The 24,234-nt window shown below is 42.7% G+C and overlaps 1 protein-coding gene across 2 annotated transcripts in view; it reads left to right on the forward strand.

The window, feature by feature from the left end:
• Nucleotides 1–24,234, forward strand: part of IPO4 (importin 4) — an 87,527-nt gene that overhangs the window by 31,224 nt on the left and 32,069 nt on the right. For both annotated transcript variants that reach the window (XM_083188023.1, XM_083188032.1), the window contains exons 13-18: nucleotides 7,574–7,682; nucleotides 10,903–11,032; nucleotides 11,334–11,447; nucleotides 11,684–11,797; nucleotides 11,948–12,071; nucleotides 21,534–21,645. In XM_083188023.1, the coding sequence (XP_083044149.1) occupies nucleotides 7,574–7,682; nucleotides 10,903–11,032; nucleotides 11,334–11,447; nucleotides 11,684–11,797; nucleotides 11,948–12,071; nucleotides 21,534–21,645 (703 nt within the window). The remainder of the gene's footprint in view (nucleotides 1–7,573; nucleotides 7,683–10,902; nucleotides 11,033–11,333; nucleotides 11,448–11,683; nucleotides 11,798–11,947; nucleotides 12,072–21,533; nucleotides 21,646–24,234) is intronic.

Genomic DNA, 24,234 nt, shown 5'->3' on the forward strand with positions numbered 1-24,234 from the left:
TGTATAATAAGCAATAGTAATGAATAGTGTTCTTTTTTCCTTATCCATGATGAATCATGCTGTTGTAGTTCTCATGGGTGTTTTCCAATGTTTGTGTGCAAAGGGGACCGCAAATACTATTAATGTTTAAGGGATACATAATTGTGATGTTCATTGAAAGTGATAAAACAGCCCACACCACTCTTTGCCACTTTTATTATTATTTGCTCTCCCACTGGGACTGGGTCAAAGTTTCACAAACTTCATCATTAAAGGTTTTAAGGATATCCATGTTTGAGCGCAGATGACTTAAATAGTATGTCCATCAGTTTGATTTAACCATCTAGATTTAAGCATGGATACCCTTAAACCCTGGACTGTAATGGCATAGTTTAGGAAACACTGCCTTAAAAACTATAGACACCCTCATCACAGCCGCACTGGCACACATGGTGTACCATGTGGTAGGTGTGACTTAACATGCTTGGCTGTGTATTGCCGCAGAATGTATTTCCTGTGGCGGTGTGTGCACTTGCGTATACACACTAGCTGCGCCATCTTTGCTAGGGTGCTCAGCAGCAGAGGTGGGTGAGGCTACATCTGTACTTATGTTGGCCACATACAAGTGGAGCTGGTAACTGCATGGTAACGAGAATGCATTCAGGAAAGATTATATTCGTTCCTAGCTGCACAATCACTGCAGCACAGCATTTAATAGATTGGAGGCTCCTACAGATGAAGCCACACTCACAGTTTCCACAATGCATATGCATCGGCATACGTATCAAGGCATGCTGCATTGTTTTTTTTTTTTTTTTTTTTAAAACGTTTTTATTAAATTTTTCAATGTAAAACATTTCAATAGTTAAACATTTCCTGTACATTGTAATATTTGTTTCGCAGAACAACTCAAAAAATTACAAAATAAAGCATAACAATTGTATACAAAAAGGGTTCTTGAGTCACAATTATTTTGCTTACTGTAACATGTTACCTGGATTTTCTATCCCCTATTCAGAACTATGCGGGCATAATATTATAAATTGCCTGGGTCTCTATATTGACCCCAACTCTTTCCATTACCGCACTAAATATACCTTTTCCTTATACAATAGCTATAAGTATTTGAACAAAACAAATATCCTACCTCAATCCAAACTAACCTTAACCCCATAAACTCCCAACCTCCCTCCCGTTCCCTCCCCCCTCTAGGACTCCGTGCATCTCAGTTATTTGACAATGATCTGAGTAAGTACCAAGATGTGCCCTCAAATATTTTCATGACATGTTTCTGTGTGTCTTCACCCAGTGATCTTATAAATGTTCCCCATTTTGCATAAAATTTCTTAACGCCTTCCTCCACCATCGGCAGTGTAGCTCTCCTATCAAAATATAGCAATTGTGTTAGTGCTACTTTCACATCCTGCAGAAATGGAGGAGATGAGCTAGTCCAGCTGCGCAGAATTACTTTCTTTGCAACCGTCACAATTATGGTCAAAAGAGGGAACAGTTCAGTTTTTCGGCCAGGTACACTCCAGTTGGAGAAGTTCGCGCAAAGCATTGCCAAAGGGTCTTTTGTAAGTTTTATTCCACATGTGGTATTAATATACATCATTACTTTGTCCCAAAATTTTCTAATTTTCCCGCAGTCCCACATATGATGGAAGAATGTAGCATTAGAGCCCCTGCATTTAAGACACATTCCTAGTTCCCCAGGTATAAAGTATTTTCTCTGGGCTTGCGAGATGTACGCTCTATGCAAAGTTTTTATGTGGACTTCCTGCAGCATAGTGGAATGTAAAACTTTAAGTGTTTTTCCCATATGTTCATGGAGTATTTCACTTGACGTAACCCCTGGAATGTCTGTCCGCCACTTTGGTACCATGGCGTTCCAAACCTTTTCAGGTGAGATCGGTAAAATTTCCCCATATATATATTTTATCCTATAAGGACCCGTGGAGCTCAAAGTAAACACTTGTTGGATCACATCTGGAGTACCAGCCTCCAGCATAGGACCCTTTTTAGATTGAATAAAGTGCCTGACCTGCAGAAACATGAAAAAATCTCTGTTGGGCAGTGAATATTTAGTTGCTATGTCCTGAAATGATAGGAGCTTTCCTCCAGGGTCAAATACATCCTTGACCGCCAGTATCCCCTGCTTTTTCCATCTATCGTATCCTAATTCTGACATTCCTGGAGTAAATCCTGGGTTTCCCCATAATGTATCGTATTTTGTATTCTGGTGGCTGCGGCCCAATTTTTTGTTAATAAATAGCCATGCGGAGTATGTGTCTTTAAACAATATATTTGCTAATATTTGCTGTGGAATTTTAGTTCTAGGGACATGAAGCAGGCCTGCTAGTGAATATGGTGAGACTATGTCTCCCTCTAGTGCCCTGTGTGTGTATGCATCAGACCCCTGAAGCCAGTCTAATATATACCTCATGTGGACTGCTTGGCTGAAGGCCAGAACATTTGGTATTCCTAACCCCCCATCAGCTTTTTTAAGATATGTTTTATGTCTGGAGATACGTGGTTTTTTCCCCTGCCACAAAAAAGAGAAAAATATTTTATTAATTTTCTGTATATCAGTTCTGGATAGCCTAATTGGAAGCATCTGGATGCTATATGAGAGCTTTGGGAATGCAATAACCTGTATGACTACCGCCCTTCCCAGCATTGATATCGGTAATGATTTCCAAATCCCCAGCATTCTCTCCAACTCTCCAATAATAGGTGAATAATTTAGTTTATATAAATCGCCAATATTGCCTGGGACATTTATGCCTAAGTATTTAATGGCTTTGGAATTTAACTTGAAGGGGGCTATGACATGTCTCGGTATTTCTGCTACCTGAGGTCCTAATACCTGCAATATTTCTGATTTGTGATAATTAATCTTATAACCCGCAAAAGATCCAAATCCATTAATACATGTCTTAATGGCCGGTAGGGATTCCGATAACTGGGATACAAATAGCAGCATATCATCTGCGAAGAGACTGACTTTTAATTCTGTGTTTCCTACCGTAATCCCCCTGAAACCCTGATTGGCCCTAAGTGCCACTGCAAGTGGCTCCAGAGCCATTGCGAATAGGAGTGGGGACAGCGGGCACCCCTGCCTCGTCCCCTTTTGAATAAGGAAAGGGAGTGAGATATATCCATTACATGCAACTTGTGTGTAGGGTAAGGTATATAGGGAATTTATCAGTTGAATAAAGGTCTGAGGGAATCCAAATCTAGCCAACGTTTCGTACAAATGGTCCCAGGTGACCAGATCAAATGCCTTTTCGGCGTCCATAGATATTATGACCCGATCACCCGAGCCCCCCTCTTCCCTTAGCCTCTGGACCACCGACAGTAACTTGCGTACATTTACCACCGAGTGGCGGCCGTGTATAAATCCGGTCTGATCCTCGGAGATAACTGTAGGCAAAATGTACTTAATCCTTTCAGAAATAATTTTGGTTAACAACTTATAGTCAGTGTTTAATAACGAGATGGGCCTATAAGACCCCGGTTCCTCTAGGTCCCTTCCCGGCTTCGGGAGCACCTTAATTACTGCCGAGTTGAAATACAGCGGTAGTTGCTGTCCCGCAAGTATGGCATTAAAGACTGCTGTCAGATTTTCACTTATCCTAGGTTTTAGAATTTTATAAAATTCCCCTGAATAACCATCAGGCCCAGGGGCTTTGAGGGGTTTTAATTTGGTTATAGCCTGTGTCACTTCTTCTACTGTTATGGGGGCCATGATTCGTTCCGCCGCAGCTGTAGAAATCTGTGGCATGGAAACAGAGTTCCAAAATTTATTTTTTTCCTCCTGATTTAATTCTCCCTGGGAGTAAAGTTTAGAGTAGAATCCCCTCAATACTTCAAGTATATCTGGCCCTTTGTGCACCCTATCACCCCCTGATGTATGTAGGGTTTTAATGTGTGCAGATGTTCTTGTGCCTCTTATTAAATTGGACAGCAAACGTCCATTTTTGTTGCCGTGCCGGTAGAATTGAAAATTAGTATTATCTATACTTGACAGAGTTTGGGATTCCAGCAACGCATCAAACTGAGTTTTTGCCTGCATGTAGTCATTTTTGTGTGTCATGGTAGGGGATGCACTATAATTAGCGTAAGCAGAGGTCAATAGCTCTTGAGCCCTAAACAAATCCACCGTCCTGTCCTTGCGATATTTATTTACGTATGAAATGATTTCTCCTCTGAGAACTGCCTTTGCCGCTTGCCATTTCAACAGTGGGTCTGAATTGTGCTCCCCATTATTATGTTGGTACTCCATCCACTTGGCCTCCAGGGCATCCCTGAACGTTTTTGACGACGCTAGGTACGAGGGAAACCGCCATTGGCGGTGTTTCCCGACGTCCAGCTCCGTTTCTAGCATTATCCATATCATGGAATGGTCCGACAAAACTATCGGTTCCATTCCAGCTTCTAGGAGACGCCCACAGAGGCCAGCAGACACGAGCATGTAGTCAATTCGTGACAGTGACCCATGAGCTGCGGAAACACAGGAGTATTCTCTATCAGTTGGATGTAGTAGTCTCCAACTATCCACTACCTGTAGTTGTGATGAAATATCCCCAATGCCTAATGCTGGAATAGTGGGTTTTCGTTTGGGTTTAGAGGATTTATCTATTGATGGTTTGGCAACTATATTAAAATCCCCCCCTAGAATTAATCGTGAATCTGCATACGGGTACAATTTTGTCAATAAAGTAGTAAAGAATTTTTTTGAGTAAGCATTAGGTGCATATATATTGCATATTACATACTTTTCCCCCTGAATTGTCATTTCTGCAAGAATATAGCGCCCCTCCGGGTCTTTAATTGTTTTGGTAACCTCCGCCCCCAATACCCTCCTCGACAATATCGCCACCCCCCTTGCCTTTGAATTAAAGGAAGCATAAGCTTCCACCTTGAATCCCATTGCTCCCAGTTTTTCATGCTCACTATCAGTGAGATGTGTTTCTTGTAGCAGGACGATGTCTGCTTTTTGCTTTCTAAGGTATAACAGTAGCTTCTTTCTCTTTATCGGGGAATTGATCCCTCCCACATTCCAAGAACACAATTTCACATTAGACATCTAACTTATTGTAAGAATATTCCCTACTAAAGATGCACTCGGCCCTGAGTCCCACCCCCCCCGTCCCCCCCCCTGAACAAACCACAGAAAAACAGAAAAACATACCCGCAACTTTCCCATCCCTCCACCCCCCACCCCCTGACCCCAAAAATTTTCCCCTGCGAATAAAATCGCTCTCATACTGTGCAATTTAACTTTCACACCTTTAGCAGTGAGGGGTGAGCCTAAATGTTGTGGCTCCTCCCTCCCCAACAACCTTCTAACGGCTATTGCCTTACCTCCGTCTATCGCTACGCACCCGGGTTGACCAGATCCAACCAATCTCCCCGGTTGCGTAGTCGGGTCGGCACCCCTAATATTGAAACAGAATTTATAACATGTAATTCACGTTCCCCTTAGTATCCCATGTAAACCATACATAAATCACACTTATTAGCTTTTACGTCTTAAAGTACTTAAGTGCATATAAAGGCCTCGAGCTATGAAGGTTCTATTAGAATTAACCACATGCAAATTACTATTAAATATCAACCCCCAAAGCCTTGTGGCTGATACATTAGTCAGCTGTTCCACTTATATTTCTTACGGCTGGGCAGATTCTGCATTCTCCATCCGGAGATATGCCCTGGCATCTGCTGCTGTAGAAAAATCCTTGAATGAGTCCCCTTCAAACACCCTAAGACGGGCGGGATATAACAGGGCGAACTTCTTTTTATCTGCAATGAGCTTTGAACAAATGCTGGTAAATTCTTTCCGCGCCCTGGTCACTTCCGCCGAATAGTCTTGAAATAAATGCAGCTTGTGACCTTCCCACTGCAATGATTTTAGCTTTCGCGAGGCTGTCCATAAAGTCTCCTTGTGTAAATAATTTAGGCATTTAAATATTATGACTCTTGGTCTCACGTTTACTCCCTCCTTTTCAGGCCCCAGCCTATGGGCTCTTTCTATCACCATATCCGTGCAGTCCTGTTCTACTCCCAGCAGGGATGGCAGGGTGTTGCGAACAAAATGATGCAGTGCAGGGCCTCTGACCGTCTCTGGGAGTCCCACTAATCTGAGGTTCGATCTCCTTGATCTATTTTCAAGGTCATCGACCTTATTGGTTAAAGCATATACAGATTTTTGCAGTTCAGCATTGTGGGTTTTCAACTCTTGTACATCATGAAATGTTGCCCCAATCTGCACCTCATTCTGTGATACTCTCTGTGTGAGCTGTGACATGTGTCCTTTCAGGTCAGCAAAGCTTAAATTAAATGCCTCCACTTGCTCCTTGAACATAGGTGCTATCGTTGCCTTGATAGCCTTCATCATCCCCTTATATGCCCCAGCATCTGTGTCTTCCTCTTCCCCACTGCCTGTGTCCTGCACTAGGCATTCAGGGGTGCTTTGGTAGTCAGTGATAGGGGAGTGTGGGGTGCCTGGTACCTGTTTCTGCTGTGGCTGGTACTGGAATTGTTGTAGCTGCACTGGTGCCCGCTTCCCCTCTGCTAGGGCTTCGTTATTCTGGTGCTGCTGCTGGGCTGCCTGTCCCTGCTCTGACTGCTTCTCCGCTGGGATTTTGTCAGCTAGGGATGAAGGTGCGGCCGCCATTTTGGAAGCCTGCGTCTGCGGCTTTGCTGAGCTGCGGCGGGTCTGTCGTTTAGGCATGGGAGGTAAAGACCCCTCCATGCACTTCACGCCTTCTCCCGGTGGACGTTGCCGTTGGTCTGAGCTGCTGGGGAACGCGATCCGGCGAGTTAGGGGTGCCGCCCTCCTCGCCGTCCACGGAGCTCTCCCCTCACGCGGCCGTCCTGCCTGAAGCCGGAAGCGGAAGTGGCATGCTGCATTGTTACAGCCCAGCAGATGCCCACAGGAAGGACTGGTGTACAGGTGCACGCTGCTCATCAATCAGCACACTATTTGTACCATCCAAACTATTGCAGGATGGATGAACATGGCTACATTCGTATTACCTTTATCACTGATTCCTACCATACTCCCTGTAATGCATCTCTTTCCCTTGAAATATATTCTCCCCATGCCATCCTTATTCTCAAGTTCTCCACCACACTTGCCATTCAGTTATTACTAGGGTGGCCAATACGGGATCTGGCCCTAAAATTGCTGGGATTTCAATCCCAGGATTGGAGTTTCCAATCCTAGGATTTTGGGATTAGACTGCACATGCGTAGTCTGCTGCTCTCCTGTCCCCAGCTATGTGGCTCTGCACCGCCTGCCTTGCTCTCAGCCACAGCTTCCGCTTGCACCCACCATTGTTATTGGGAGGGGTATAGAGAGCTGACACACTATTCAAATTGTTTAGAGTGCCAGCTCCCAGTTACTACACTTCTATATACCCACTGTAAAGTCCCCTGTGAATTCGGAGAAATGGATTAAATGGGGATTACCAAAATCCTGTTTTTCCCCCAGTGTAAGGTATCTAGTGTAGGACTCTCGCCTTTTTAAGTTGACCCTTATATTAAAGTATTATTGGTTTCCAAAATATTTCTCTACGTTTGGCAGGCATCTCCAGTCCATGCTACAGTTGGTTTGTCAGGGAATAACTGATCCGAGTCATGTAGTCAGGAATGCCGCACTCTTTGCTTTGGGGCAGTTTTCTGAATTTTTACAGGTAAAGTGATATTCTATTTTACCATATTTACCTATTAGCTATTTTCTCCTTATTGTTTGTGTCTATTTCATAATTTGAAATGTACTATTTAATTTAATTTTAATTTTATTCAATCCATGCCTGTTTTTTCCCGTTTTTAGGGCAAATTAGATTCACCCTTTTCAATCTCTGTGCCAATTTTTTCTCCTGGGCTTTTATGGGGGTATTCAATAATTGCTGGGGGGGGGGGTTTGACAGGAGAAAAAACACCAATGATTCACCAATCCGTATTCAGTCACAGGCGTTTTTGTGTACATTTTCACTTCATTTTTTCTAGAATCTGCATGGGCGAGCTGGTGAAAAACCCTGCTAATTCAACAAAACACATGGATCGGCAGCAAATTCGACGCTCCATGTGGTTTTCACTAAGGCAAAAAATAAGCACGGAGATTGAATAGGATGAAATCTAATTTTTGTCTGGTGAAAAACCCGGCACAGTTTGAATACCCTCCTTTACAAGTTGATTGGTATTTTATTTCTTAAAATTTTTATATCTTTCCAACCTTTGATAAATCAATCAATCTCTCCTAAACGGCTTCCTATTCCATTGTTTGAACTCTAGTGGGAATGGGACTTATTTCCTCCACCCAAATGGACTGACATATGTGTGAATGTTTCTAAAACATCTATGTTAATGCTGGTGAAGAAATATGCTTATAAGATAAACAGGTTGAGGATCCCCTATCCAAAATACTTCAGAAGTATTTTGGATAACGGATTATTCTGTGTTTCGGAATATTTTTATATTTCAATGAGGTATCTTGCATTCATGTAGTATAATAACATCAAACAGATAAAACACACACACATACATATTTGATTTGTGCATGAAACAAAGTTTGTGCACTAGTTCAGCCACTGAATTTGAATTCCAAGCAATAATTTTCTTGCTCATATTTAGTGCTAGTTACATATGTCCCCATTAGTGCCAGTTACATATCATGTCCCCAGTAGTGCCAGTTACCCATCATGTCCCGAGTAGGTGTTTAGCAAAAACATAGAAAAGTACATTGTGGAAACCTATGGTTTTAGGAATAATTTGGATAAGTTATACTCAACCTGTATTATAGATAGATCTTCTTAAATCTTAAGGCCCATACACACTGGGCGACTTTGAACTGAAAGTCGCTCAAAACAGCATGTTTTGAGCAGCTTTCAGCTCAAAGCCGCCCAGTGTGTATGCCCCAGCGACGAGCGCTGCTGCGCGCTCCCGCAACATCGCCGGGAAACCCGCTCATCTGCTGTTAATACCAGCAAATGAGTGACTTTGAGGACAGCTTTGCATAGCCCTGCGCTGACGGCGCGGGGCAGGTGGAAAGCGGCTCAGTGTGTATGCACTGAGCTTCCCCCCCCCCCCAGCGATGAAAACGATCATCATTGTCCATACACGCTGGGCAAAATCGCCAAGTGTATTTGGACCTTAACATCCAGGATGAAGGTGTAGGAGCCAGCATTCAACTCCAATTACTCGATGGCCCCCCTCCCAACTTCCATAGCGGAAGTGAAAATGATTTCTAGTATAGTGGATAATAATGCTACACTCTGTTCCTCCACCTGTTCCCTGTGGCGGTCCTTCTACAATGCCCCCAACCTATGTTACATGGATCATAGTTCCTGTGCTTTCTATTGATTGTTACTAGCACCTATTTGTTCTCATGTGTGTGCGATTGGAGTTTGTCCAAATAATTGTTATCTTGATCTCTTGTGCATATCTCTGTTTGGCTGTCTTTGCACTCCCATTTCTACTTTGTTTTCTGAACAATTTTCAAGTAAAATTTGGTACTGAAGAAAATAAATAGTGGGGCAGGTTTACTAAGCTTTGAAAAATGATAAAGTATCAACAAACAGCTTCCAACTGTCATTTTTCAAACACAGCCTGTGGCATGACAGTTAGGGCCTAATTTTTCTGGTACTTTAGCACTCTAAGTTTTAATACCTCTAGGCCAGTATATAAAGGTAACGTTGTTTGATGGGTCAGGTGTTTTAAGTTTATTGGTGTATTAAAGCTATGTTCAGATTAATCTGTTCCAACTACTTTGGCTGATATTCAATTACCTCTGATCAATGATCAGGGGTAATTGTATCGCCACAGGACCTCTACCAGGGGAAGCAAAATCCCCGAAAACAAAAAAGGGGCTTTTTCGAGTGAAAATATACACCGGTTTCACTGAAACCATATGTCTTTTATGTTTTTGAAAGCCTGAAAAAAAGAGGGTACTTGTGTATTTTGGCGGCGCCCCCGATGTCCGTCGTACGATGAACGTATCGCATCGCATGCCATGTACCCGATGGCATGCGAAGCGATTTTGACCCCCTATACGATAAAAAATCGTATAAGCACCCTAAAGGGTGCTTTTGAGCCCCCTAATGGGTGCTTACAATGTTAAATGCACCCCCACACCACCCCCCCACTATAAACGTGAACCCGGAGCGCAGCGAGCCCGCGAGGGGCGGCGGTACGCGTCCTACGACCTTTTCATACCCCCACTATCCACGTCGGCGTGGAGTTGAGAATAGAATAGTGTGGCGAGCGCAGCGAGCCACCGAGCCCGAAGCGTGGCGAGCGGACGCGGATACCTTCACAGGTAAACGCGTCCCTTCGCGGGCTTCACAGGTATCCGCGTCCCCTCGCGGGGCTCGCCACGCTTCGGGCGCGGTGGCTCGCTACGCTTGCCACACTATTCTATTCTCAACTCCACGCCGACGTGGATAGTGGGGGTATGAAAAGGTCGTAGGACGCGTACCGCCGCCCCTCGCGGGCTCGCTGCGCTTGCCACGCTTCGGGTTCACGTTTATAGTGGGGGGGTGGCGTGGGGGTGCATTTAACGTTGTAAGCACCCATTAGGGTGCTTATACAATGTTTAATCTCATCGCATCGTATGGCATTGTATGCCATGTACAATGGCATACAATTTCAAAATTGTATGCCATCGTGCACTATCGTACGATATCGCGTCGCATCGCATACCATCGTATGCGTTATGGTATGCGATGCGATGGGCGCCGCCAAAATACACAAGTACCAAAAAGAGAATGGAAAAACATCAGGAAAATTCACCTGATCATTTTTGCCAGGAATTGAATTTCATCCTTTATCTTAATTTGCGTTCATCTCTCATATATACATCCTTCTAGCAAATCTAACTGTTATTTTTTCCTTTTGCTTCTCTTCCTCTTCTAGCCGGAAATCAGTAGCTATGCAGAATCCGTACTTCCACTGCTCATGGATTATTTGTCTGCTGTGGATTCATCTCGGACTGCTCACCTCACTAAGGCTTATTACGCCCTTGAGAACTTTGTGGAGAACCTTGGTAAGGGTTGAAACAACTGATTAGGAAAATAAATTAGGGGGTAGTACAAATCACTGCATTGGTGTATAAGTGCCAAAATTGGCATGAGTTTTTTAAATGTAATAATTAGACCAAATTAATTAGTACATTTCTTCTTTTCCAAATTTGTCGAGTGTGTATCTTTTACTGAAATTAGAAGTTGCATGTTTTTCCTTGGTGTTCAGAATGTTTTACATTGAATGTATGAGAGGTTTCGTTTTGTGGATATTTATGACCTGGCAATGTTCAGTATTTGGTAATATGAAGATATACTTTATTGCAGGCAGTAAGATTGAACCCTACCTCCCCACCTTGATGGAACGGATTTTGACGACTCTGAACAGCGGCGATAATACCAGACTTAAGGAGCTGTCAGTGAGCGCCCTCGGTGCTATAGGTGAGGGAACACATGCTATGATTCTTTTTTTTTCTCCTCATTTTTTTATTTATTTATTTTTACACTGTTTATGTACTCCTTTTTTTTCTCTCTTCTGAGTGTTCTGTCTACCAATAGTGGCTTCTCTTCTTTGCGAATTGTAGCCATGGGACTTGTCTTTGTCCGTTTTATGCTTTCATAAATCATATTTCACTCTTCATATTTATTCGCCACTCCAATGCTTTTCTCTTTCCCAGCCAAAGGCGCAAAAGAATTGCTCCGTCCTTATTTCCCACCTGTAATGGAAGTGTTGAAAGTTCACCTGATGCAGACAGGAGAAGAGGGAAGACCTGTTCAGCTCCAATGTCTGGGTAAAGGGAGATAATGTATAAACAAAACAATTGTGCCAGTTGCATTGTTTGTTATTAAATATTGATGTAATAAAATGGAAAGAGCGTTATTCAATCCTTGTTGTAATTTTCATATTTATTCTTCCTCCGTTTGTTCCCTTCCTTTCCCAGAAACCCTTGGTGTTCTGGTCTACTCACTAGGTAAAGAATCTTTCCTGAACTTGGCAGAAGACTGCTGCCTCCTAGGACTCAACCTGTGTGACAGCATCGATGACCCAAATATGAGAAGCTGCGCGTAAGTCATAATACAATAGAGAGATGCTGTAGAGCGGTGTATAGCCAACATAACATTTATTTATGATCGTTTGGTTTTCAGAGGAAAATTAAAATTTTACCCCATACTCAGCAAATACAACTAAATGTTCCAATACCATTTTAGTGATTTGTGCTTCCAAATTCCATCTATTGATTTATACCCTAATTTAACTTTTTTACATTATTTGAAATAGAAAATATCAATAGTTATAATAACTTTTTAATTGCATTCTTTCATGTTTAGTATATAATGAGAGCGCAAAATACTGTATAGAAGATTAGTATTTTTAATTTAACATTAGTTTATAAACATTGTATAACAAAAACCACAGGCCGAAGCTATAACCACTTAAAATAACACAAATGAATGTCTCATCTTTATGTAGAGGTCATTTCAATCATGGTTTAGTTCTTTAAATGTGTAAATATTCAAGATAAGCGGGTTTGGTTTTACTCGAATCTCAAAGTGGGATCTTATTGGCTGTCAAAAACACTGTGACAGCCGATATGCAAAAAGCACTGATTCCACAAAACCAAAACGTTGAGTCACCTGCACTATAGTGGAGGCAGAGCATAGCGATACACAATTGCATCCACTGTGTTGGTGACTATTTGCTAAATATATACTTTATCTACAATATTATCATATTTGCAGTTTGGAACAATTGAACCATGCCATCTTCTATAACCAGTGAATACTGCAAATCTCTGCACAAAGTGCATATGTACACATTTGAAGCCCTAAACCCTTGATGACTAACCTTGACACCCCAGATGTTGTTGAACTACACATCCCAGCATGCTCTGCTACAGTTTTGCTATTTGGCCATGCTAAAACTGATGCAGGGCATGCTGGGATGTGTAGTTCAACATTAGCTGGAGTGTCAAGGTTAGCCATCAAGGCCCTAAACCAGGCATGTCCAAACTATGGCCCTCCAGCTGTTTGTGAAACTACAAGCCCCATCATGCCTTTCCACAGTTTTGTAATTTGGGAATGCTAAAACTATGACAATGCGTGCTGGGATGTGTAGTTTCACAACAGCTGGAGGGCCACAGTTTGGACATGCCTGCCCTAAACCATGATTGGAATGACTTCTACGTAAGAGACATTTTTATTTGTGAAAGAAAAAGAACGTAGGAGTGCACTCCGTCCCCGTCGACCCAGGCATTGACTACTTGCCTACATGTTTCCCAAACAGTATATACAATGAAAAATTTGAGTTCCTTGCTGTTTGTAATGATTGTGAATTTCAGCCTGCACCTGTGACAGATCAGCCTAAAATGTTATTGGATCTTATGGACTAGATGAAAAAATCATTTTTGTCCAAAGAAGAATTCTTACAAATGCAAACCCCTAAAAGGTCTACGGATCAAGCTGGTTTTGACGAGGAGGAGGCAGTATCCTCTGATGAATTATTGGAGGACGGCAATGGGTCTTCAGATGAAGCTGGAGAAATTAAAGGGGACGCTTGATCTTTCAATTTTGAGGCTGTTGAATACATATTAAAGAATATATATATATATATATATATATATATATATATATATATATATATATATATATATATATATATATATATATATATATATATATACAGGTTGAGTATCCCGTATCCAAAATGCTCGGGACCAGGAGAATTTTGGATAACGGATTATTCCGTATTTCGGAATATTTTATTATTTCAATGATGTATTTTGAAGTATCTTGCATTTATGCTGTATAAACACATAATATACACACAAATATATTTTATTACCACATAAAATACACACAAACATATTTTAATTGTTCAAAAAACAAGGTTTCAAAACGTGAAACAAAATGTGTGTACTATCTCAGCACTGAATTTGAATGCCAAGCAATCATTGTCTTGCACATATATAGTGCCAGTTACATATCATGTCCCCAGTGATGCTGTTACATATGTCCCCAGTGAGTTTTTAGCAAAAAAAATAAATTTTTTCACTTTCTGGAATGTCCGTATTTCGGAATAATTCGGATAACGGATATTCGGATACGGGATACTCGACCTGTGTATGTATATATATATATATATATATATATATATATATATATATATATATATATATATAACAATTAATCTAAGGGCTATTTCACACACTGCGGCTCCTGCCGGACGGCGAAATCCGGCACGGCCAAAAGCCGTGCCATGCAAAGTAGTTGTCAATGGACATTCACACGGGATGGCCACGGCCCGGCCATCCAGTGGTGGGATCCGGCTGCAACCGGAAGGGACGGGGCTGCCGGGCTGTGGCCATCCCCTCCATTCTAAACTTCTTAGTGCGGCACGGCTTCCTTGCCGTGCGGGTTTTCGCCGCCCGGCAGAAGCCAGAGTGTGTAAAATAGCCCTAAAGGATGCATTGGCACAGGTGGAAGGTGCTGATGTGTAATTTGAGGACATAGCAAATACAGTACAGCCCTTTGTCTCCTGAACATCAGGTTATGAAAGACTTGATTTCTAAAGAATGGGTCAATCTAGAGAAGAAGCAAGGGAACTTGTTTCGTGTGGATCGTATGTATCCTGTTTAAAGAGGAGTTGTTTGAAATGGTGGGATTTACCAAAAGTAGATGCGGCAGTTGCTGAAATATCTTCCCGCACTACAATTCCACTAGAGGATGGAGCTTCATTTAAAGATCCTATGGATAGGAGAATGAAGAGCTCACTCAGGAAATTGCATTATTCCTCAGCGGTATCTCTTAAAGCAGGAGTCTCTATTGCATCAGTTTCCAGAGCATTAAGAAGGTGGTGTTCTACCCTACTTACAGATATAGAGGAGAAGATTTCCAGACAGTACATATTGAAGAGTTTAGAAACAATTCAGAAGACGGTAGATTTCCTGTGTGAAGCGTCGTTGGATGTCACTTCTTTTGCGGCTAGATCTATGGGTCTGGAGTAGCTACACCTAGAGCCTTATGACTAATGTTCTGGTCAGCAGACGCACATTCTAAAAATAGGCTAGTTTCCTTACCATTTAAGGTTCTTTCCTCTTTGGGTCTAAGTTGGATACCCTGATTCATAGGCTCACTGGGGGTAAATTTCTCAGATTGCCTCAAGATAAGAAGAACAAATTCCTGTTTCCAGCTTCATCCAGACAGATGTTCAGGGAAGCTAAGTCCTATAGACCGGGTAGACCTTACAGCCAAAGGGGACTGTTTGCTACTTCTAGACAGTCCTTTCGACAGAACTATATAAGTTACTCAAGACAATGACTATCACAGTTCCCGATTAGTAGGGGCTCGCCTTTTACGATTTGCAACCGTCTGGGAGGTTGCGGACAAATGGGTACAGAACATTGTTCAAGAAGGATACAGAATAGAGTTTCTACAGATATCCAGGAACAATTAGTTCCTATAATCAAGGATGCCGAAATACCCTGTGGAAAGGAAGGAACTCAGGAAGATTGTATAACTTTTACCATCAAGGCCATCAAAGTAGTTCCTATCTCCCAAGAGAAGAAGGGGTTTTATTCCAGTCTATTCCTGGTGGAAAAGAGCACAGGTGGCTTCAGGACCATAATAGACTTAAGGCGTCTGAACCTCTTCTTTCTCTGAGAGACCGACAAATCTTACATTGTTTCTTCTCAAGCGGCCCTCCATGTTCATTTACTCTATGTTGGTAACCTGCTGTGTCAGGGTAGAGACCTCGTTTTTTATGGGGTCAACTACGTCTTCCAATGTAGATACACGAGTTTCCACTTCTCCCACCCGCTCACGGATGTGTTGCACATCCTTTCTAAGCAATGACAGATCACACTGTACTTTTTCAATTTTGTCTGTTAACCTCTTTTCACTGCCAGAAATAGCATCTAAGACTTGCTGAAATGATGCAGGTGCAGGTGGAGCATCAGTAATGAGGTCTTTGGGGTCGATTGGGTCTTCAGGGCCAGGTGGATCTGCTGCATTAGATGCAGACTGGCTCTGTGCCTCAGGGCCCCTTGCTTATTTTGCAATTTGCAAGCTTTGCTGCAGGGGTATTATGATGATGTTGTTTCACCATGTTAGATGGAGATAGGATTATAGATCCCCTTGTGTGCCTGCTGGATTATTCTCACAACTGTAAGCAGAGAGAGGCAAAGTTGCAGTTGTTTTTGGTGCAACACAGTATTGTGTATAGTGGATATAGTATGCTGAATGTCAATTAGCAGATACCTCTGCAGTATAAACACTCACCCAAGGGTATAGGTCTGTTCACCTGCTGCTGTAGGTGGGCAGGCAGCAGACTACAGCCACATCCATGCATTCACAATGACTAAAACAGGAGCAGCAGAGTGGTGGGTAGCCCCTGCAGTCAATTCCATGCAGCCGCACCGCGTCTAAGATGGCCGCCGGAGCCTCGGTGTTCATGTGTTTTAGAGGCTCCACAGATCATGCGGCAACCACAGGACGGCTTGGGGTGGAGGCTGCCATTCAGCGGACAGGCAGGGCAGGCTTTATCACTCACCGGTTCGCGGCTCACACCCATCTTCCCGGTTTCAGCCTCAGGGGACGCGTCCGGGCGGAAGTGTGTAGAACGCTGCAGGAGGTAGGCCCAGTCCGCTTCTTCGGGCTCCGGGGACGGCTGTCACGGGGCGCAGACAGTACACTGGGTGCAGCAAACACTGGGGTAGAAGTGTGTGGGCAGATAAAAGCCTTACCCTGGCACAGGATGAATTATCAGGATGGGTGTCTGGGGAGCTCCAGCGCTTCACATCCTATCCTCTTGCCGCCATAGCCACGCCCCCTTGGAGAGCATTCTTTAACTGGAGGGGTTCAGAGGAGATGGTCAATGAAGTTCCCACGTCTAAAGTTCTTCAATTTTTAAGTAAAGGTTTCCTTGATGGACTGGCTATCTCAACTTTAAAAGTACAAATTTCAGCACTGGGGCCCTTATTCTGGTTGGTGCGGTCGAGCCGCATATGCGGCTCCGACCGCACCAGACGAATCCCCGCCTACAAGACGGATCGGCACGGCCGTCCGTACACGGACGGCTGCCGATCCGCATGAAAATGGCGGGGCGTACGCCTCCACCATGTTGGGAGCTGCCCCCTGCATTCGATGGTCGATGACCATCGAAGGCAGGGCCGCACGCTCCCCCCGCTCACGCAAGCTTAGAGCACACGGACAATCGTCCGTGTGAAAGCTTGTATTGGGGCGGGCAGCTGACATCCGGCGATGTCAGCTTTCCGCCCCCATCACTGGCGTCATAGCCTCATTACCATGCATACGCCCCGCGTTTGCATGGGAACGCCCATGAAACGCGGGGCGTATACATAGGGAAATGAGGGCATGAAGCCCCTCACTCCCCTATACGCCCCCTTTGCGGCGTAGTAAATTTATGTGCGGCGAATTCGCCTGCACATGCGCAGATTGACCTCTGCGCATGTGCAGACGGAAAACATCGGCGGTACGGCCGCACGCGGGCCGTACCGCTCGAATCTGAATAAGGGCCTAAGTGTCCTATTAGATAGGAAATTGGCAGAAGAATCTCTCATAATAAAATGTAATAATGCTAACGAGATTAAGACCTCCAGTAAATAATTTAATTGGCGCCGTGGGACCTAAACCTTGTGTTGAAAGCATTAATGAAGAGCCCATTCGAACCTCTGTCTGAAATATCTCTAAAACATTTGACTTGGAAAATTTTTTCCTTGTGGCAATAACATCTGTAAGACGGGTGAGCGAGATGCAAGCCCTCTGGGCAGAAGAGCCATATTTGAAGATACTGCCAGAGAAAGTAGTTCTAAGAACCAACCCAAATTTTTTTACCCAAAGTTGTTTCAGCATTTCACATTAATCAAGAAATTTTTTGCCGGCATTTTATCCTAACCCTGAAAATGAAGAGGAGGAGTTATGGCACAAACTTGAAGTAGTAAGAGGTATTACTATCTACTTGGAAAGACGTAAGGAAATAAGAAGATACAAGAATTTGTTTGTGATACAAGAAGGAGCCAAGAAAGTATTAGCTCCTACTAAACAGACAAATTGGAAGATAAAGAGGTTCCATCTATTATTAAGGCACACTCTACTAGGGCTATGGCGATGTCTTGGGCCTGGGAGGCGAAAGCTTCAATTAAGGATTTATGTAACGCTGCCATGTGGTCCTCCGTTCACACTTTCTCCAGACATTATGGATTAAATGTGTCTGTACCTCAGTTTGGGGAGCATGTCCTCAAGAGTGTCCTTTACGAGCAAAAATATGTTGCAGTTCAATATTGTCCCTCCCTCAATTTTTTGCTTTGGTATTTCCCAAGGTAACGGCTGCCATGGGGATCTTAGAAGAAAGTGTCGGATTATATTTACCGATAATTCCCTTTCTTCCTAGAGATCCCATGGCAGCCGCTATAATCCCTCCCATGTTGTTATGTTTTGTTTTCTTTTTTTCCCAGTTGAATTAAGCAGACACTCAAAAAGAAAACAGGATAGGGAGTAGCTGGGATTTATACCCTCGGGGAGGGACCCTGGAAAAAAGTAGCCCGTCTACAAGGAAGGGGATGAAATCCCAAAGTAATGGCTGCTATGGGATCTCTAGGAAGAAAGGGAATTATTGGTAAGTATAATCCGACACTTTTTATTTTTCCATTGTATATACTGTTTGGTGAACCTCTAGGCCAGTATTCAATGCCGGTGCGAGCGGCCGGCGAGGGGGTTAAACTGCGAGGATCACAGAAAACCAGTGATCCTCGCAGTTTAACCCCCGCGCCGGCCGCTCGCACTATGCAACGTTCCGGGGGAATCCTCGCAGTCACAGAACTGCGAGGATTCCCCTAAACTGCGAGAGCCGAGGCTAGTGCAGCAAACTCGCTGTAATTAGCCTCGGCTCTCGCAGCTTTTGGAGGCACATTCGCAAATTCCCCCTCGCTCAAAAAACGGAGCGAGGGGGAATTTGCGAATGAGGGGGGGTCAGTTGAATACTGACAGGGTGAGCGGTGGCTGCGAGCAAAAAGTCCTGCTCGCAGTCACCGCTCGCCCACGGCATTGAATATATGCCATAGAGCGCACTTCTATGTTCTTTTTCTTTCATCTTTTCACTTGTTCCTCTATTAACAGCCAGGTTCCATAGAAGTGCAGCTATTTTGGTAGTGCAATCAAAGGGTGACACTCTGTGTGAAACATTTTAATTTGTGTTTATTTTAATTGGTTTGTTTTATACTATACTAAAATTAAGTTATTAATCTATATATTGCGCTCTGTCATATATACTATATACAACAAATGTTTAGCTTGTACAGTAAATTGAGTATTCCAGAGTACTCAGTGGTAGCATAACCTATTTTAAAGTGTTCAACATAGCTATTAAGTTTATCTAGATAAAAATTTGCACCCAACTGATGTTTACTTTCAGATTTGGTACTTGTGTTTGCTTATCTTGTAGAGGTGGAACAGGAGAGAGAGAAGTGGTGGGCAAATATGGACTGAGTATAATAAGGACATGTTCCTGTAATGGAGAACTAAAACAGACCTGCATGTTGCACCACCTGTCAGCAATATCACTTCTCGGTGCTTTAGGGTTGGTGCTGGTGCACACAGTTTGTGTGGATAATCACCATTTAAACCATTTAAACGAAGAAAGAGGAGTGTTATGTCTAATGGAGCAAAATTTGCTTCCTTCTTATGAGACACTTCTTCTAAAATGCCACTTGGTTCTGAAACCATACGGCAAAGTATTCCCAGTAGAGGGTGCTAGATATAGGACTCCTTTTTAGGACATTCGAGTTTTACCTAAATGTGAAATACAACAAATGAGCAGTTGGAGTGATAACCCTTGTTTCTAATATGTTATACTGATGTTAGTTACAGTTCTAAATAAAACCCATTAGAGGGCACTACAATCTTAGATTTATGAACAGAGGCCTAGGATTTTAGTGCCCTTTGTTTGCCGCATCATTAGTTAAAACAAAGTCCATCTAATTACCAGAATGTATGTAATATCGGACAACTGTATAATAAATGGCACCCGGAAAGCAATACATATTAACAATGGAATGTGCTACTGCTTCATATCTAAATGAGTCAGACTGGTGTGAGATTTGTCCTGTGAACAATGGAAAAGAATTTGAATGTATATCTGATACTGCATGCAAGGATTAGCTTGTTAGTAACCCTGCTATATTAGTAGTGGCCCTGAAGTAAAAAAACATAAAACCACCTCTACCTGTGTACATTTGCCAATGCCTTTGTGTAATGTTCCAGATGATGATGAGTGCAAACATCCTCACATTTTCTCTTTCATCACTTTCTCTTCCTCCTGATTCCTGGCCAACATTGCTGGGCCGGGGCAAATGCAGCATTTTCATGGGGGGTTTATGTGGACCCCCCCCCCACACACACACACACACACACACGCAAATAAATATATATGGTCATGGAAGCAAGGGGAGGTCACCAATAAATATTGCACCAAAGTAATAATGAGGAAATTATCAGCTCCTTGTAGCAAAAGACTGGTCCTGAAAGTGAGGCCAAAACGACTGACGCGTTTCGCTACCTGCTGTAGGTTTGAAAAAGCTTCCTCATCATTACTTTGGTGCAATATTTATTGGTGACCTCCCCTTGAATTTCCTTCCTTGGACATCTCTTGGCGGCCAAAGTTGGTTACAGCCATCCATGTGAGAGGACGCCCCAAAATTTACATCAAGGCATACCAGCATATCTCCAATGCTGTAAAACTAGAGAGGACTCTGGTAACCGTTCCTTGGGGGTTCCATTCATCTCCATCTACATCCTCCAGCAGTTTTACCAACCAATACCATAATACAAGAGAGGACTCTAGCACCCCCCCTGAGGGTGGTATCATCCCACCTCTATTGGAAGCATTCACCACAATTTATGGTAAAGTGCACTTACCCATCCACCTAACCATTTTTTTGCATCAAATACTCCCCGAAATGGTACCTGACTGTGAGACCGTTTTTTAATGTTTTATTCATGTTATTATACACTCAATGTTTTTAAGTGGTATTTGTCTTTAAAGTAAAGTTTTGCAATTATATTTTTTTTTTTTGTCCTTTGTTGTAGTAGTAGCGCTGCTATATTTTCTGTTTACTTTAGAAAGTACCCCCTTTCTGCTGAATCAAAGGCATTGGCGCCATTCACAGACACCATGCTTGCCCTCTTCTGCGCTATCAAGGACTGTCTGAAATGAGTAACCATGGATTTTTCCCATCATAAACGTAGTCTGGTCCTGATGGAGAACCTGTGCTATCCCCTAAGTTACGTTGTAGTTTTGTCTCTGCTTATGAGATGCTGATGAGATTTAGGAGGTAATGTAGGGGTTATGTGGGAGGTTCCTACCTCTCTATTCTAAAAGCAAGTTTTTGTTACAAAAGTTCTTTAGGGAAACCTTTGCCTTGATTTTGTATGTATCATGGTAAGACACCTGAGGAAAAGTGCCCAACCACAGAAACCCATAAATTTTAATAGAGAACAAACTTTTTGTTACAGCTACCACCTGTTTGCTGCTCTATCGGTGGTGATGGAAGAAAGTATTTCTATTCACCTGGAGAAATTGACAACAATGATGCTGCTGTCCCTGAAATCAAAAGAAGGAATAGTGGTATGACCTAGTGAATGTTTCTTTTTTTTATTTCTTTTCCATTGCAAAACTGTCTGTAACAGTGCTTTAACTGTTAATTATTGCAACAATTAGACTCATACAATTGGATTTATATTGAACTATTCCACAAGGAAAAAAAAGTATTTGTGGGTGCACTAATGGTCCTGAATTTCTGTTAATAAAGTATAACTTTTTATTTATTCAAGATAAAATAGGTGAAATATTAAAACATAGTAAATAGAAGTGAAAAAGAAAAGAATAAGTGTATTAAAATATGTAGGGCCGCTGTCTAATAAACTTCTATATTAGCAGGGATATTCTGCCTGTCTGTTTCCCTCTGTCCGTGAACCAGCTGAAATTTGAATGGTGTATTCATCTAAGCTTGTTGTAGCAATATGTCCTGAATAGTCGAACCTATATTGTTTGGTATTATCTCCTCATATATGATTTTCCTTCCTTGTTTTAAGATAATATGAAAAAAACATGTTACCTACTGATTACAGAAAGAGGAAGGTGAGGGAGAAATAATGGAGAAATATAGGAGGGAAAGACCTATGTAGGATCTTATTGGCAGCCTTCTTGAATACCATTTTTATTTAGTTTCAGATAAATATCTTTTGTGTTTCCATGTAGTTGGAACTTATAGAAAGGATGAGAATTTGTTCATCCCCAAAGGTTCTACACTATTAATCAAGAATATCCATCTTGACTCCTTTTTAAGGACTTCATTCATCAAATCTCCCCCTCTGATGTTCATTTGGACCTTCTCCAATCCATAAGTTAGCAGTTTTAGAGACACTTGTTAAGGTTTTAAAGTTAGTTCGGTCTCTGTCTGCATTCTTAATCCCTCTCACATGTTCCATTAGTCTCACTCTCATCTCTTTCTGTTTGAGATATGCCGCAGTAGCTGAGATCCAAGAGCGGCAATGTTAATGAAGAACAGTGCGGACATGTAATTGGTTGCTCAAATGAAACACTAATACTAATGTGTTTAGGAATACCAATGTCTCACCTTATTAAACGGTACATCTGTGAATCTTATTAAAGAATCCATTTATGAGTGTATTAATGATAATGGCAATGAAGTGTAGGATATTACTATAATATCCAAGGGATTACTAAGCCTTTATAGCAGGGGTGGCCAAACCGGTCCTCGAGATCTACCAACGGTCCACGTTTTCCATGTTACCTAGCTGGTGCACAGCTGTAGTCATTACTAACTGTCACATTTTAAAACCTGCTGCATTCATTCCTACTATAGATCCCCAGGTTGCCTGGGAAACATGTACCGTTGGTAGGAAGCGGTACATCTGTCAGAATGAACTTAGGTCTACAGTCATTAGGTCGACCCCACTAGGTCGACTGGCAGGAAGGTCGACCTGACTTAAGGTCGACATGGGCCAAGGTCGACATGACTTAAGGTCGAATTTGCATAAAGGTCGACCTGAGGAAGGTCGACTGGTCATAAGGTCGACATGGGTTTTTCACTTTTTTTTTATCCGAATGTCGACACAGTCGACATGGACACAGTTGGCAATGAGAATCGGACCCTCGCTTCGCTCGCGATGCTTCGGGCACGGTGCCTCGCTGCGCTCGGCACACTATTTTATTCTCCCACCACGCCCTAGTGGATGGTAGGGCATGAAATACCGCCTGTCGGCACACGTCGGCTCAAAAAACAGTGAAAAACCCATGTCGACCTTATGACCAGTCGACCTTCCTCATGTCGACCTTTATGCAAATTCGACCTTAAGTCATGTCGACCTTGGCCCATGTCGACCTTAACCCCTTACCGACGCAGCATGTTTTTGCCTTCCTGACAGAGCCCTTTTTTTCAAATCTGACATGTATCACTTAAGTGGGGATAACTTTTTTTTGCTTTTACTTATCCCAGTGATTTTGAGATTGTTTTCTCGTGACACATTGTACTTTAAATTAGTGGTAAATTTTGGTCGATACAGTTTTTTTTTTTTTTTTTGTGAAAAATACCAAAATGTCGTAAAAAAATTGAACATTTTGCTATTTGCAAAATGTAAAATTTTCTGCTTGTGAGACAAATAATCATACCACTCAAAATAGTTAATAACTAACATAGACCATATCTAAACTTTATTATTACATCATTATTTCAACTTTCTTTTATTTTTTTTGGACACTAGGGGGCAGCAGAGTCTAAATTTTACACATCTCACAGTAAACGCTGCTTTTGGCTGTTCACGTTTGAACAGCCAATCGCAGCGATCGCCCATGGCGGGGGGCATCGCTGCCCCCCCTGGGCAATGAGGGAAGATGTCTGCTGTCAGGGACAGCAGACATCGTCCCTCTGTCACCGCGTCTCTAGACGCGGTGACACTTTGAAGTCATGACGTACATTTACGTCATGTGTCGGGAAGTACATCCCGACCATGACGTAAATGTACGTCAAATGTCGGGAAGGGGTTAAGTCAGATCGACCTTCCTGCCAGTCGACCTAGTGGGGTCGACCTAATGACTGTAGACCTAAGTTCATTCTAATAGATGACCGCTTCCCCGTTGGTAGATCTTGAGGACAGGTTTGGCCACCCCTGCTTTATAGTCTGATATTAATCA

The sequence above is a fragment of the Crinia signifera genome, chromosome 1 (assembly GCF_055691185.1).
Source record: "Crinia signifera chromosome 1, ASM5569118v1, whole genome shotgun sequence".
Classification (NCBI taxonomy): Eukaryota; Metazoa; Chordata; class Amphibia; order Anura; family Myobatrachidae; genus Crinia; species Crinia signifera.